This window comes from Mustela nigripes, chromosome 1, assembly GCF_022355385.1.
Source record: "Mustela nigripes isolate SB6536 chromosome 1, MUSNIG.SB6536, whole genome shotgun sequence".
In the NCBI taxonomy this organism is placed as follows: domain Eukaryota; kingdom Metazoa; phylum Chordata; class Mammalia; order Carnivora; family Mustelidae; genus Mustela; species Mustela nigripes.
In genome coordinates this window covers 100,610,586-100,627,994 of record NC_081557.1, presented here as the reverse complement: position 1 = coordinate 100,627,994, position 17,409 = coordinate 100,610,586, and the positions used below count along the sequence as shown (strand labels likewise).

The 17,409-nt window shown below is 38.6% G+C and overlaps 1 protein-coding gene across 1 annotated transcript in view; it reads right to left on the bottom strand.

Moving 5' to 3' along the window:
- Positions 1–17,409, bottom strand: part of CWF19L2 (CWF19 like cell cycle control factor 2) — a 140,137-nt gene that overhangs the window by 59,511 nt on the left and 63,217 nt on the right. The window contains exons 9-10 of the mRNA XM_059418267.1: positions 14,073–14,169; positions 12,419–12,511 (exon numbers count right to left, since the gene is read on the bottom strand). Of these exons, the coding sequence (XP_059274250.1) occupies positions 12,419–12,511; positions 14,073–14,169 (190 nt within the window). The remainder of the gene's footprint in view (positions 1–12,418; positions 12,512–14,072; positions 14,170–17,409) is intronic.

The window sequence follows — 17,409 nt, the reverse complement described above, 5'->3', positions numbered from 1 at the left end:
GGAAGAAAGGGGATTAAGAAATGTTTTAAATGTTAAAAGACATTCTGGACTCTCTCCACACTAAAATAATAGAGTTCTTTAAGATATAAAATAAAAGGGGCGCCTGGTTGGCTCAGTGGTTAAGCCTCTGCCTTCAGCTCAGGTCATGGTCTCAGGGTCCTGGAATTGAGCCCTGCATCAGGCTCTCTGCTCAGCGGGGAGCCTGCTTCCTCCTCCCTCTCTCTGCCTGTCTCTCTGCCTACTGTGATCTCTCTCTGTCAAATAAATAAATAAAATCTTAAAAAAAAAAAGATATAAAATAAAACGTTTGTTATTTTGAGACTTATGAAATACATACATTTAAGGACAACATAGGTTAGTTAATATATCAGCAGCTGCAATGAAATCTAAAAATTGTCTTCTATTTTTCCTATTTAAAGCAAACAGAGACAACTTTTCCAAATAGAAATTAATGTTTGTATAATTTTATAAAGTTCTGAAATACATCATTAATAATTTCAAGAACCTTACAACACAGGCATCATTAAGCCCAATTTAATAGGAAGGATACTAAGGATCACATACAGTAAACGATGAAGCTCCAGCCTCAACTCTCAATCTTTGGCTTTAAAATCCCCATGAGAGACTGTGGACTCTGAGAAACAAACTGAGGGTTTTGGAGGGGTGGGGGTGGGGGGATGGGTGAACCCGCTGGTGGGTACTAAGGCAGGCACGGACTGCATGGAGCACTGGGTGTGGTGCAGAAACAATGAATCTTGGAACACTGAAGGAAAAAAAAGACAAAAAAAATCCCACATGCTATTTCTATTACTCCATTTCTCTAATAAAATGAGTTAATAAAAATGATATTTGGTAAACACTGACTTTCTAAAAGAAAAGGTAAGCTGGCAATGCTCCTGTAACTGGTGATATGTTTTTCAATTACAAAAAATTTCTTTCACCAAAATGAAAGTCTGCACACTCCTGAGAAGGGCTGAGTACTTGATTAAGGATTCAACAACCAAGCCCAACTGTAACTGTTGATTTAATGTATTTATGATACTTCGGGGTGAAACTGTGGGCAACCAGAAAAGATAGCTCCATAATTGGCATAAAATTAAATCAAAGACACTGCAGACTTTTCATTTTTGAAAAATATTGTTTCATTTCATTCCATTTGATCAATGAACTCCTACCACTCAGAACCACTTCTGTCATTATAAAATCCAACAGCATGAATGTGTCTAATACGATGAACAAGATACAGTTCCAGGTGTTAAGGAATTCATAAATTAAATGGCAGGGAGAGGGGGAGAAAGAGGAAACAGGGAGTTCATACAAAAATCTATAGTGGACTATTAAGTAAGATAAAATATAAACCCAGTGGGACCAGGTCACACAAGATGGAGAAAGAGATGTGTTCTTGGGTACAAGTGAACTGGATCTTTGGAAAGAAAGGTAAAATGGTAAAGGGTTAAGAAGCAAAGAAAACAACCCCAACAAAGCACGAATACCCAGCACTGATGAAAGATTCCTAAAAAAAGGCATGTTCATGTTCCAGACAAATTTTAAATTTATGTAACATTTTAAACTTCTCAAAAATATTTCAAAGGCTCTTGCCTCTAGATAACCACCTTGGCTAAAGGAGCAAATAAGAACAGACATGACCTGAGGTTTTTACTGCCCAAATGCAGGATTCTTCCGACTCTCCCACACTGCACTTAGATGAAAGCTGGTGGCCATTTAAAGGACACTGGTGAGCAAAGGGAGGAGAGCACATAGGATGTGACTGTGACACTCTAAGCAAGAGACAACGGGGCGACAGGACGAGGTATGTGCAGGAGGCAAGGCCAGTAAGACAATACTACCCAGTGGAACCAGTGGAACTGGAGTGCGCTGCTGGGAGAAGGAAGTTAAGGACTTCTCCAGGGTTTTTAACTCAGAAAAACAGCGGGATAAGCATGCAAGAGAAGGAAACTTACAACATGAACAGACATTGCTCCAGTGAAGACATCCAGATGGCCAACAGACACATGAAAAGTGCTCCACATCACTCGGCATCAGGGAAATACAAATCAAAACCACAGTGAGATACCACCTCACACCAGTCAGAATGGCTAAAATCAACCAGTCAGGAAAGGACAGAGGCTGGTGAGGATGTAGAGAAAGGGGAACCCTCCTCCATTGCTGGTGGGAATGCAAGCTGGTGCAACCACTCTGGAAAACAGCATGAAGGTTCCTCAAAAAGTTGAAAATAGAGCTACCCTATGACCCAGCAATTGCACTACTAGGTATTTACCCTAAAGATACAAATGTAGTGATCCAAAGGGGCACGTGCACCCCAATGTTTACAGCAGCAATGTCCACAATAGCCAAACTATGGCAAGAACCTAGTTGTCCATGAGCAGAAGAATGGATAAAGAAGACGTGGTCTATATATATATCATGGAATATACTCAGCCATCAAAAAATGAAATCTTGCCATTTCCAACAACCTGGATGGAACTAGAAGGTATTATGCTAAGTGAAATAAATCAGTCAGAGAAAGACAAATACCATATGACTTCACTCATATGCGGAATTTAAGAAACAAAGCAGATGAACACAGGGAAAGGGAAGGAAAAATAAAATAAGAGAAAAACAGAGAAGGAGACAAACCATAAGAGACTCTTAACCCTAAGGAACAAACTAAGGGTTGCTGGAGGCGGGGGTGGTGGGGAGGATGGGGTCCTGGGTAATAGGCATGAAGGAGGGCGCGTGACGTGATGAGCACTGGGGGTCACATGCAACTGATGAATCACTGATCTCTACCTCTGAAACTAATAATACTGCATATGTTAATTAAACTGAATTTAAATTTTAAAGTTTTTTTAAAAAGAGAAGAAGAAATTATGTATGTAAAGGGGATAGTTTTATACATTCTGAAGTTAAAGGATACCCTTAAAAGTCAGGCAGACAACTGAAAACACCAGTTCAAAGCTCAGCCTAGAGTGCAGAGCTGAAGTTACCAATCATCCAACAAGAGACGTTAAGTAGAACCATGAAAGTAAGAAATACAGCCATGATGAGAACAGAGGTTTGATCCTTGCCTACCTATCCGAGCCCTTCCTCCTCCCACACTCACACCTCACTCCGCAGCCATTCAGAACAATGCGCCGTCCTCAGATCACACTGTCTCCCCCTCACCTTGGCACCCTCACCCCTGCTCCTTCGCCCCTGGTTTGCCGGAGGAGGACAGTCAAGTTGCTAAGGAAATAGAAAGCTGTTTATTTGTTTGTTTTACAGACATAGCAACTTAAGTGTACTTGCAAGTAATGAGAAAGCAGCCAACAGAGAAATTAAAGATTCCATACAGGAGACGGGGAAAACTGTTTCTAGAGGCTAGAAAAAGAATGAGATCAGAGTACTGGTTAAGAACATGTCCTTTGGGGTGTCCAGGTGGCTCAGTGGGTTAAAGCCTCTGCCTTCAGCTCAGGTCATGATCCCAGGGTCCTGGGATCGAGCCCTGTTTCGGGCTCTCTGCTCAGTGGGGAGCCTGCTTACCCTCTGCCTCTGTCTACTTGTGATCTCTGTCAAATAAATAGACAAAATCTTAAAAAAAAAAAAAAAAAAAAACAAAACACCCTTGTCCTTCGAGGAAATGAAAACACTATTCCCACTGCCAGATGACAGCTGCAGAAAAACTAATTTTCTGGAGACAGGGACAACAGACAGATACTGAAAACATTCAACCTTAAAATCTCTATTTTCCCAATCATCAAGTAGGAAGCAAAGTGAATACTGAAACTAGAAGAGGGAATCTGGGGAGAATGGCAAAAGTTTTAAATAACTGCTAAGAGAAATGTGATTTTTTTTTTTTTTTTGCAGGCAAATTTGCAGGGAGAAATGGGTCATTGTGAATTTCTTCAGTTTCCCTTCCTAAAAATAAATTTTAGAAATTGTATTATTGGGACACAAAATATGCTGATAGGATTACAATTTCATTTAATAATAAATAACTGCAGCATGGAAAAATGCTGGGTTTTGTCTTGTTTTTTGTATTTTTTTAACTTTATTTTCTTTTTCCAGTGTTCCAAGATTCATTGTTTATGCATCACATCCACTGACAGAATGAGTAGAGAAAAGCAGAATAAAAAATGGCTATAATTATGTAAAATTATGCATGTGCTTTCATAGTTACAATGGACAGAGACTTGAAACATCAAAAATATTTTTTAAATGCTGATTTTTTGGTCTCTTTTCCATTGCTTTGTCATTGTGCAAAAATATTTAACATGTTATTAGGAAGGAAGGAAGGAAGGAAGGATGGAAGGGAGGGAGGGAGAGAGGGGGGAAGGAAGGAAATCTGGAGGGAAATACTTTAAAATATATTATCAGTGTATAATCCCTGAGTGGTAGGATTTAGGGTGATTGACTTTATCCTTTATGTTTTTTTGCATTTTCCACATTTCTACAAAGGTTACATATTATCATTAAATGTCACCTAAGAATAAAAAGAAACACATACTTTATTTTCAAAGCCCATATCCTATTGTAAAGGGAATTTTCTATTTAATTGTGTGAGCATTTCCAGGAACCTTAAATTTTTGTGTTTGAGCTTGCATGACTGTCACATGTGAAATCAGTTTCAACACCCAGGTAAGATTTTCTTTTTATATTTCAAAAATCAGTTCATCAATCTACATCAACGGAATTATTTTAAATAATTTTTATTTACTTAAAATAATTGTAAATTGCACACACATACCTGACCTCATTTCTTGCCGCCAAACTAAAACTTAACTGAGACCCTCATTATCCTGCATTCAATTTATTTAAAAAATGAAGATTAATGACTTCATAGAATTTTAATGAGAACTAAATAAATTTCCATAAATAAATGATTAAAACACGTCCTGGCATATAGCGTGCCCTCGAAAAATATCACCTGTTACTATTAATATCAGCAGCAGTTGTAAAACTATACACATCAATTAATACCACGGTCCTGAAAAATAAAATTATATCTTAAAATTTAATGAAATAACCTTAGAAACAGAACCTAAGTAAAAAATATTATTAAAGGAATTAGAAGCAAAGTGGTTTCCTTAAGGTAATAATTCTTTATTAAACATATCCTTGGGGTGCCTGGGTGGCTCAATGGGTTAAAGCCTCTGCCTTCGGCTCAGGTTAACAATCCCGATCCCGGAGTCCTGGGATCGAGCCCCGCATCGGGCTCTCTGCTCAGCAGGGAGCCTGCTTCCTCCCCTCTCTGCCTGCCTCTCTGCCTACGTGTGATCTCTGTCAAATAAATAAATAAAATCTTAAAAAATATATATCCTATAATGCTCCAATGGCACAGATTTCTAAACCAAAGTATATTTTATCACTTAATATTTAGATTTAATTCGGAGAATTACACATGGATGATATACTGGGTATTTCTGGGTAGACAGGAATGTAACAAATACCATAAACTTCTATGATTCAGTATGATATAATTTCAAGTGTTTTGTTTTGTTTCCTTTTTTGAGTGTGTTTAGTTCCACTCAACTAATTTTACTTTCTCTTCCTCATAAATCTTTATTAGCAACTGTCTACTACAATTATTCTACTCAGAACATGTTCGGTATGTGTGTACTTACTTTGCACTACAGAACTGAAAATTGCATTTTGTTTTCAGCAACTATAAAGCTGGGGAGATCACTGGGCCAAGTACGTCTAATCTCACTGGCCTACAAGCTCTTTAACCTTTCCGTGAAACCCCTCAATAAAATGATCACTCCCAAATGAGAAAACAGCACTTAAAACAAAAAAAACAAAAACAAAAAAACCTTTATTTTTAGCTTTCCTAAAAACACATTAAATGTGACTTCTTGTAACTAACATGTTATGCATACTACAATACAGGCAAGATAATTTTTAAATACATATAAAGATAAAATTACTTTGGGGTTGATTTGTTTCACTTAAAATTGTACCCTTAAATTGCAAATATCCAGTATCAATCCGTGACCTCATTCTTCCAAGCCCTCCCCCCAGAATTCCAGAAAACAATGTATTAGAATGAATCCCTTCAGGAGAACATGGACGTCTTGGGACTCACCTTTGCCCATATGCAGTAGCATTTCATTTTTCCCTTAAATGTAATTATATAACAGAGAAAGAAATGGAACACTGATGATAGTGGACTGATGAGCATCTGAGGAACAGAGGGGAACTGCTGGGTCCTTCTTCTTTCTCCAAGGAAACAACTAACTAGTGATAGCTTCAGTAACCACTGGAGGGTCCTGATTCACAACTTGAAAGAGTCCACAAGAGTATTCTTCACACCAAAATTCAATATGATACATATACAATCATAACTATCCAAGATAATTACAAGTTGTCCTAAATTATTATATTTGAGAGAATACTCTTCACAAAACAATTTAAAAAAAAAAAATCCTACCCCAGATGTCATTAACGATTAAATATGGCCAACAAGTCATTCAAGCAGGTGTTTCCTATTCGGTGACTAGAGTGGCGGGTCATCACTCACACCCAGGACGATACTAAGCAGCCATGCTGGAGATGACGGCTGTGGCTCTGAAATAAGTCTTATGGAGAGCTGTCATAAAGAGAAAAGCTTTTCCTTTGGCAAAGTTACAAACATGGTAATAAGATCCAAAAGCAATGGCTACAGCCTCAAAACAGTCTCTGGATGCCCAGATTGCACGGGGCCCTCTTCGTGGCCCCCACCTTCCCATACCTCTCCTCTGGAGTGCCATCAGGGTAGTAATTACATATTCGTATAACTGACCTTATTCGTAAGTTTTCTTTACACAGAGAATGCTTTCCAAAGGAAAGTGTGATGTCTGAGTTAAGATCTAAAGGATGAAAGGTGGTAACTGAGGGAATACAGGCAAAGAAGAATATTCTATACAAAGGAAATGCTTTGTGCAAAGGCAGTGGGCCGGGTGGGAAAGCCACTCGGAGGTCCAGATGACGGTGACAAAGAGCTGACGGGCATACAGAGTTGATGGGACAAATAAGAAAAGCAAACAACAGAGTTAGAAATATTTACTCAGGTAACACCGACACTATTTCATCAAGAATTTGATGCAAGATACAATCAGAGTGAACAGATGTAAGATTCCATGTTACTATAAAATGTGTTTGTATTTATGTATCATCTATAAAATTGTTTGGCTTTAATTTAGCTGAAAATGTTGACCTTAGAAATAGTTTATTTGGGCACCTGGGTGGCTCAATGGGTTAAGCAGCTGCCTTCGGCTCAGGTCATGATTTCAGGGTCCTGGGATCGAGTCCCGCATCGGGCTCTCTGCTCAGCAGGGAGCCTGCTTCCCTCTCTCTCTCTGTCTGCCAGCCTCTCTGTCTACCTATGATCTCTGTCTGTCAAATAAACAAATAAAATCTTAAAAAAAAAAAAAAAAGAAATAGTTTATTTAAAGAAAGAAACCTTCTAGTAGCACAGGTAATATTTCTAATTGCAGACCACAGAAATGAGATACTTCGGGGATGGTAAGGAAAGAAGTAGAACGGTATACAAATAGGGAGAGCCCGGGACCTGTTTTGCTTGCTAGGGAAGAAACTAGCTAAATGACCAAAGGGAGAGAACATCTCTGTGCTCCTCTTCTTGGCAGGAAAGGCTACACCATCCAGGAAGCACACCTATGGTAACCTAACATGCCAAGCAGTGGCATAAAGCAAGGCTAAAATGTATATTTAGATTGAAAAAATACTCGACTTAGAAAAGTGAGAACCCAAGTGACTTCTGCAAAGAAGGAACTGAAAAATGTTTGTTGAATAAAGGCCCAACTCACTGCTTAAAAATGAAAGGCAAACAGGGCGCCTGGGTGGCTCAGTGGGTTAAGCCGCTGCCTTCAGCTCAGGTCATGATCTCAGGGTCCTGGGATCGAGTCCCACGTCGGGCTCTCTGCTCAGCAGGGAGCCTGCTTCCTTCTCTCACTCTCTATCTGCCTGCCTCTCTGCCTACTTGTGATCTCTGTCAAATAAATAAAATCTTTAAAAAAAAAAATGAAAGGCAAACAATCAATACGACAATTATTTTAATGTTGTAATTTTCTTTCTCTTTTTCTATGCTTATGAGGATCAGTTGCAGAGATAGGAATGCCAAAACACAGTAAAACAGTGTAGGCACACACATACTCTGGGAATCACAGCAACTGTTTTACAGGGTCCTCACAATGCATTCAAGAATCAGCATGAAAAGACAGTGTTAAGGTCAAGCATGGTGAAACTACTATTGGCAATAGTGGACCTGACTTTATTACGAAATGCTACAAATGAGTCTGTTTCTTTAATTATTCATTAGTTAATGTTTTTCCAAGGCCTTCTAAGGCCTTCCATTAATTCCTCAGTTTCTTATAGGAGAATGTCTATGAAACCCTCCCCCCAGAGGTGCCCAGGGAGTATAAAAATATATTTCTCTTTTTTGCCAGCCATGCAAGCAAAACGTGACAGCCGCTGCATCAATCACACAATAACTAGTTCACTATCCCTAGTTCATCATGCCACTATTTGTGGTGGCACAAACAGTAAGCTGAATTCGGAGTTGAATTCCCTTAGATTATTGTGGCCTATTAACAGGTAGAAGTTACAGAAAAGCAGTTTAGGATCTTTTACATTAAAGAATTAGGAGTCAGGGGTGCCTGGGTGGCTCAGTTGGTTAAGCATCTGCCTTCAGCTCAGGTCATGATCCCAGAGTCCTGGGATGGAGCCCCACATCGGGGCTCCCCTGCTCAGTGGGGAATCTGCTTTTCCCCATGACCCTCCCCCTTCTCCTGCATGTGCTCTCTCTCTCTCAAATAAATGAATAAAACCTTAAAAAAAAAAAAAAAAAGAATTAGGATATAATCTGTCCTGACAGAGAGAATGGGTAGTTTTCCAGAATCATCGCCCAGGGTCCAATCACAAGTTGGAAACACCATGCAGTGGGATTGTTTCAATAAGGAAGTACACTCGTGTGAAGGCCAGACCAGAGGATGCCAGAGTTCACGAATCATTTTTAAGATTTACAGTAGAGGGGCGCCTGGGTGGCTCAGTAGGTTAAAGCCTCTGCCTTCAGCTTGGGTTATGATCCCAAGGTCCTGGTGACCGAGCCCCGCATCGGACTCTCCGCTCAACAGGGAGCCTGTTTCTCTTCCTCTCTCTCTCTGCTTGCCTCTCTACCTACTTGTGATCTCTGTCAAATAAATAAATTTTTTAAAAAACATTTTAAAAAGATTTACAGCAGAAAACTCTAAGTGCTAAAATATATTGAAGGCATTCATACAATAAACACTTCAAGTATTTCCTGGTTGTCTACAATGTGTCATGCACTACTCAAGGCACAAGATATGAACTGAGACAAACACTTCTCCTAAACACTAAGTAGTTCACTCTCTAAAAGGGAAGAGAAATAAGCAAACTAATAATTACAAGTGCTGATGGGTTTTTTTCACTAAAGCCAAAACAACATTCATAGATTGCTGAATTGAGAGATTTGCCTTGTCAGAGACCTAACATTTCTAGCACAAACTCCGAATGAACGTGCTCCTCTCTGTTCAACACGTCTAGGAACGGGATTTTCTCTCAAGGAGGAAAGTTTTTATAAGAAGCACCTCGAGATTTTCCTGTAGTAAGTCAAGAAATTTCTGGAAGGTAGCAAACAACTTTGTATTCTACTCTCATTTCTGAACAGAAGTACTCTGAGAGGCAGTTAAGTCAAGATCCTGGCCTTGAGAGAATAAATGACTTTCCTGGCAGCAGAAATTCTCTCAGAATTGTACGTAACGGCTTGTTTTGCATGTGTGTCTGGTAAAAGATGAACAAAATGTGCAAGTATACCACCTCTGCAGAGAGGACAAAAATTTTTCTTTGTCAAAAATGTCAAAGATTCCTAAGAATAAAAATCTTTCTAGATGAACCTTCAAGGCTATTCAGTTTCCTAAAGAGTTTACAAACGGAAAGTCCACTTTGTACTACTGGAACACAACTTTCAGTCCTACCCCATTGGGTTATGAGGTCCACTGCTCAAAAGCTAGGAGGGGCTAAAAAATCATAGACATCAGTAATGTTATGAAGTTACATGCTCAAGGGATGAGATGTAGTCTGTCAGTTACTGTACGATGATAGCCTTAAACCTCCAGGAGAAAAAGTTATTTAGAAGATCTGCTTCAATTCTCTCATTCGAATTGCTTTCAATTTCAAGAATCCTCTGAGGTCCAGCTACAGCCTTGGAACCCCTTCATACAAAGTGACAAGCGTCAGGAAAGAAACAGGTATAGATTACAGGATGATGATGAGAATACAAATATTACCAGGTGAAAAGATAAAACCCAGAGAGAATATTTTAAAGGTCTTCGAAGTTTCAAAACAAGAATAGGTTACAACTTTCTGAGAGGAGGAGAGAAAAGGCCTCAGAAGGAAGCAAAACAAACTGAAGAGTGGGCCAGCCTCAAAAGGGGGTACGTGGCACAGATCATTAACCGCACGTGTAAGCGTCAGAGACACACACGTTACGTCTGAGAGCCTTGGAGGTGAGGCCGGACGACAGGGCTGGTCTGTGGAAGGCCACACCACAGGAAGAGCTAGTATTTAACAGAATTAGCACAAAGAAACCACACAGAAGTGCTAGATGAGAGAAGTACCATGACCACAAGGAGGCAGGGAAACCTAAGTGTGGCGGAAGTGTGGAAGACAGTGCCGTGCCCTCAGGCTCAGCTACCCTCCATGAGTCCCACAATTCTACGCGTAGCGTCTCACTCTTAACATTCTAATCTGTGTAAGAAATTTTAAGTTAAACACTTTTTAAAAACATGAGCTAGCACATCATCAAAACAGCCCATTTCACATACATATTCTCTACTGTGATCTAAGCCATCAGTAATGTCAGCTTGCAGAAAACCCTATGCAACTTGACTTCACACATTCTCATCTCCTCACACGCAGACATTAAACTGTATAAATTAATCTCTGAGAGCAACCCTTTAAAAATCACTTATAAACCTCATTATAATACTCTCAACACTGTAATACACCCAATTCAGCCCTTCACATTTTCCTATCTTCCTCCTGTGCCAATTTCATGCAGAACCATGGATTTAAATACTGTTTCTAATGTCAAGAGCTCCCCAATTTCTATCTCCAACCAGGCTTCTCCCGATTCCCAACATCAACCTGTCTCCCTGACATCTCCACTTGTTTCACATCTAAAAGACATCCAAACTCAATTATATCTAAACTAGAATTGCTTCTCTTCACCCCAAAACAGACTCCCCCTCTTTCTATACCTCCAAGAACAACCACTCTAGTCTCCCAGCTGCTCAGGCTAAAAACTTTGAAGTCACTTTGCCTCTGTATCTCATACACCCCTCCCATCTAAACCACTATAAAAATCCTGTCCACTCTTCCTTTCAAAACACATACAGGAAACATTTGTGCATATAAGGACGTAACTAATTCTAACCACCTCTGGGGCTACTATCTTGAACAAAGCCATTACCGTTCTTTGTGAGATTATTGCCGGAGCCTTTCTAGATTCCGGCTTCTGCTCTTACGCTCCCTCTGTCTACGCTCAACAAAGAAGGCAGGACAGTCCTGCCAAAATCGATCTTCTGCTGGAAAGCCTTCAAAGCCCTCTCACTGAGAATAAAATCCACTTCCTTACCCTGACTTTGAGGCTTCACATGATCTGGCCTTCCATGGCCTCTCCAACCTGGATCTTCTATTTCCCCATCTTTCATCTGTTTCACTCCGGGAGCACTGGGCTCCTTGTTGTTCCTCCTACACATCACGCATGTTCCCATCGTCTGGAACCCTCTGTTCCTCATGCCCCGGGGCGCTCTTCACCCAGATACACATATTCGCTGTCATACTTCCAATCTTTGCATCAATGTCACTTTTTCAACCACAATTAAGACTGTGTCCTCAGAGCCACCAGCACACTGGGCACTCTAGACCCCCACTGGCCTTCCACTGGGTGACTACCTTTCTAGAAAGCTAGAGAATTTATTATGTGTATCCTCTGTTGCTTCTCCCCTCCCAAACGAAACATCGTGTGGGCAGGTGCTTTGATCGGTTCTGTTCACTTAAAAATGGATGAATGAATCCTCGAACAAAATAATTTGTTTTATATGAAACAGATACCAAATTCAAGTCTCTCATTCTCTAGAGAAAGTATTTAAGGACCAGTGTGTTTTCTGTGAAGTCAAAGCATCAGTAAATGGCAGTGTCCAAAATAAAACCAAGTGTCTCTGGCTTGGGCTTTTTTCCACCAGGACACAGTAGTTGAACATGAGACAATACCTATGAAAATCCATTTCAAAACAGGCAAACACACAGATGAACACACTGACACAGATACAGAAACATTTCACATGAAAGTATGACCACTACCAGGTAGTAGCGGTATACACAGTGATGACGCGCCTACAAACAAACCTGCGTTACTTACCTCCACCGCAGATCCTTTTGATGATCTCTCTGTTACAGTTTCTTTGAATTTATTTGCCTTTTCAAGCTGAGCTTTAAGTTGTTCTGCTAATTCCTTTAAAAGGAAAAACAAGAAAAATTGGTGTCACATATAGCTTAATCCTCAGTGTAAAATACTTCAAATTTATACAACAGAAGGGAAAAGAGCACAGTGAACACCCAGGTGGCCATAACCGAAGTTCACAGCCTTGTACATTGCTTTTTAACAAATTTAATGAATTTATCTCAGTTCCACACTTCCCAAATATCTGTGCCGTTTGTTTACGCTTTGAAGGTAAATAATTACAAGGACATATATTCTAAGGGAGAGATGGGCATTGAGAAAACACATAACCTGAAGAATGAAATTTTTATAATTCTTTTAATATTACAAACATCCAACACTCAAAATTTCAGTTACTGTAACAAGAAATCCTTAACAAGATTTAAAATATTACCTTCTTTACTGCTGGGTAATTTGAATAAGAACCCCAAATATATTTCATTTTTACTCTAGGAAGTCTATAGACATTTATATAAAACAACTGACACATAAAGAAATAAATTAAACAAACATAAGTATGTGACAAGCAAAGAATAGTATTCTCCACTGCAGTGGTTCCATGACCAAAGGAACACTTCTTTTAACATAAATTAACTTCCTAACTTGGTGAGTTCTCTTTCATTATTTCAAATTAATTCTTTTGTGCTTTCAAAACTCGAATTTTATTTTCTGCTATTATTACTGTTGTTGTTGGTTTGTCTCTCTTACCAATCTCTGGGTTGAGCTGAAATTCAGTGTTACCAAAGACCAGATTCAAAGAGAAAGAGCAGCATATGCAAGATACACAAACTCATAAAAATAGAAGTATCTTGTTTGGCCACCTTTTATTTATTGGACGGTGTCATACTGACAGCACAATACTTAAAGCTCACCAGTGTTTGGGTCTGAGAGGAGTATATTCAGATGAGGGAATCAATTCTATCAAGACACACAAAGCTGCCGGCTTCACTTTTCTGCCATGCGCGTCGTAACACATACTAGCGCGTCAGAAATGTGACACTCTCACACCAAAATAATCGATAAACAGAGACAGGTGTAGCTCTCCCCAAATCATCACCATCCTCTACTGAATTCTGAGGTAAATCAGTCTTCCATCATAATAACACTATTACAGAAATTAAATGAGCTAAACGATACAAAGCAGCTAACATATCCCATTACAATTTGGAAAAATGAATTAACCATCTTTTTAGAAGCTCATTTGTTAGGTTCTTAAGTAAAGGAATCTAAGAGGGCAATACACACGCTTAATAATGTGACTAAAACAGGGAAAGAAGACAGTGACGCTTTTGTTTCCCTCAAATTTGCTACACTCAAATTGCAGAGTAGAAAGGAAATTTTAAAAACATTTTGTTCCCTAGGATCTTAATTTTCAAAAATCTGACAGGAAAAGTAAGCACTTTATTTAGAATGGGAAGAACTGTTTTTAGAAACATTCAAGAATTTCTTTAAAGAATCAATAAGCAACAGTTATTTTTCCTACTGTGCTACATTTGCATTGCAAAGAAACTTCCAAAATTATTTGTAAGAAGAGCTAATTGCTATTCTCCTAAGAACAATACAGAAGACTTACCATATTTCCCATCATCTCAGCCTTGATAATCCTGGCTCCCAATTTATTCTTCTCATCAACACTCAAGATGTATACAGAATCATCCTCAGAAGCACCTCTGTTTGAACAAGACAGATTAAGAGCATACGAAATATAGGGACACTACAAGTAAGAGCATCAAGACTCAAATATTATTTAAATTGACCTCAACAAAATAATAAGGACCGATAGATCACAATTCTAAAAACTTAAAAACAAAATAAAACAAACAACCAAAAAACAAAGCTTCAGTGAGTCACCAAAAATCAACAGCTTAAGGTTCTCTGTTATAATGCCACAATGGCCGATGGCAGTTATAATAACTGACCAAAGTCCCAGCAACAATGAGATAAATAGTATGTCAACTATTCTTTACTAATATTTACATACTCATTTTAAAAAGGAAACAAACAAAATTAAAACATTAGAATCAGGCCATAATTCTACATGGCTGGGGTAATTCTCATTTGGTGTGATAAATTACCGATAATCTAAGAAACTGTAACTAGGAAATGACATATTTAACTGCATTCAAAGAATAAAAACAATGACCATATGTTCTTTTTGCAAAATAAACCCTGAATAACTCAAGCAACATAAACTAAGATCATATGCCAAACCAATACCCTGAAGACAAGAGAAATTTCCAGCCAAGTTTAAAGTCCTGGCATATAGGAAGTTGTCCCAGCTTACCTCTTATGAAATATTACTGCAGGGCAGAAAAGGAAAATGTAGGCCAAGCCTGAGGGACTCCTTAGCCAAAGAGACATGGCTAAGACTCTAGAACTCCAAGGAACCCAGAGACAGAAGAAAGTGGCACAGTGAGAGAATTGCAGAAGAGTCTGGAGAGTTCCCCTTCAGTATTCAGGAAGAAACTACTCCGAGTCAGAGAAAGCATCCATCCCAAAGGTAAGAGGAATAGCATTCAGCATTCCTGGGAACAGTGCCTTGTCTCACTACCCAAACTAAGAAAATTAATGATTCAGAAAGCACTGAGTAGAGTTTTAAGACTAAATGATGATTTAAGCCCACTGAACCAACGTTAAATCCAAGAGTCTAAAGGAGCCAACAGTTTCTAACTAACTTAACCACGTCACCTCAGCACAAAGCTCAAGAATATTTACAAGAATTTAAAAATTCAGCACTCAACAAGGTAAAATTCATGACATCTAGTATCCAATCAAAGATGACCAGACATGCAGACATAGAAAAGTAAGACCCACAATTAGGAGGGAAAGCTCTCAATCAAAATCGACCAGAACTGACTCAGATATGAGAAATAACAGATAAGAACAGTAAATGTTATCATTTTAACTGTATTCCATACGTTTGAAAAGTTACAAACAACTAAGGTATATCAGTTGAAAACTATAATGTCTGAGATAAAAATATACTAGATAGGGTTCATGGAAGATTAAACTGCAAAGAAAGAAATTTGTGAACTTGAAACCTTAGAAACCATGCAAAATGAAACAAAAGAGAGAAAAAGAATTTCTAAAAATAAAAAGAGCTTCAGAGCTATAAGACAACCTAAATACCCTTCTGGAAGTTCATGTCACTGGAGACCTGAAAGGAAGAAATGGGAGACAGAAGACACAAAGGTCAAATGTTCCTAATTTACTAAAAACTAAAAATCTTAACCAAGAATCTCAGGGACTCCCAAGGGTACATGCGCGCATGTGCACACACACACGCACACGCGCACACACACACGCACACCCACACACACCCACACACACAAAAACCTACATCAGGGTACATCATAATAAAATTGCTCAAAACTAGTGATAAAGAGAACACTTTTAAAGCAGCCATAGTGGGGAGAAAAGAGAGACACACTGAGGCACACAGGAACAAAGGTAAGTGTGACAGCAGATTTCTCATCAGAAACAATCCAAGCAGGAAGAGAGCAGCAACAGCTCTAAGGCACTTTAAATTGTCAACTGAGAATTCTACATCAAGTGAAGATATCTTTCAAAAACCAAGTGAAATGGGGGCGCCTGGGTGGCTCAGTGGGTTAAGCTGCTGCCTTCAGCTCAGGTCATGATCTCAGGGTCCTGGGATCGAGTCCCGCAACGGGCTCTCTGCTCGGCAGGGAGCCTGCTTCCCTCTCTCTCTCTGCCTGCCTCTCCATCTACTTGTGATTTCTCTCTGTCAAATAAATACATTAAAAAAAAAAACAACCCCAAGTGAAATGAAGGCTCTTTCACACAAAAAGCTGAAAGAATGTCAAAGAAAAGCCTCAGGAAGAAGAAAAATTATACCAGACTGAAGTATGGATCAACCCAAAGGAAGGAAGAGCAATAGAAGTGATGACTATGGGAGTAAATATATAATACTTTCTCTTATTACACAGATCTCTTTAAAATAACTATTGAAACAAAATAATAACAATATATGAGAGGTTCATAACAAGCTTAAGTGACAACGCTAACAGAAAGAACGGGGGGGATAAATGTAATAAACTACTGTAAAGTTCTTATACCATACAGCTGTGGCGCTGGACAAGTTTAAGATGTATACTATCAAATCTAAAAAATCCACTAAAATAACACCAAAAAAATTATAAGAAATGAAATAGAATCATAAAAATATGCAATCTAAAATAAGTCAGTAAGAGGAAAAGAAAGCAAAGAACAGATAGGACAAGTGGAAAACAAATACCCAGTGCTCCATGTAATTCCTCCTTGATACCGAGGGCACGGAGCACTGGGTGTTATACACAAACAATGAATCAGGGAACACTACATCAAAACCTAATGATGTGCTGTATGGTGACTAACGTAACACACACACACAAAATTAACAACAACAACAAAAATATTAAGATTACAGATTTAAACCTTACTATATCACATTATATATAAATGATCTAACCATCTGAATTAAAAGGTAAGACTGTCAGATAAAAGAGCAGAACTCAACAATAAGAAACATACTAGAAAGACATAAATATGTCATAAAAAGATGGGAAAAGATACACTGTGTTAACAGTAGTCAAAAGGTGAAGTCACTTCTTTAAAATCAAACAAATTATATTACAGAGCAATAAATATGACCAGGGACAAAGAAAGCTTTTTCATTTCAGATGAAAAGGAGGTCAATCCATCAAGAGTAAAGAAGAATCACTAAATGTTTATGCACATAAGGGAGCTTCAAAATATATAAAGCAAAAACTGATAAAATTACAAACAGAAACAGACTAATTTACAATTACGGTTATAGATCTGAAGACCCTACTCTCAATATCCGATGGAATAAATATATTCTTCAAGGATATGGGAGGCATGAATAACACTAACAACTAACATGACCTAAT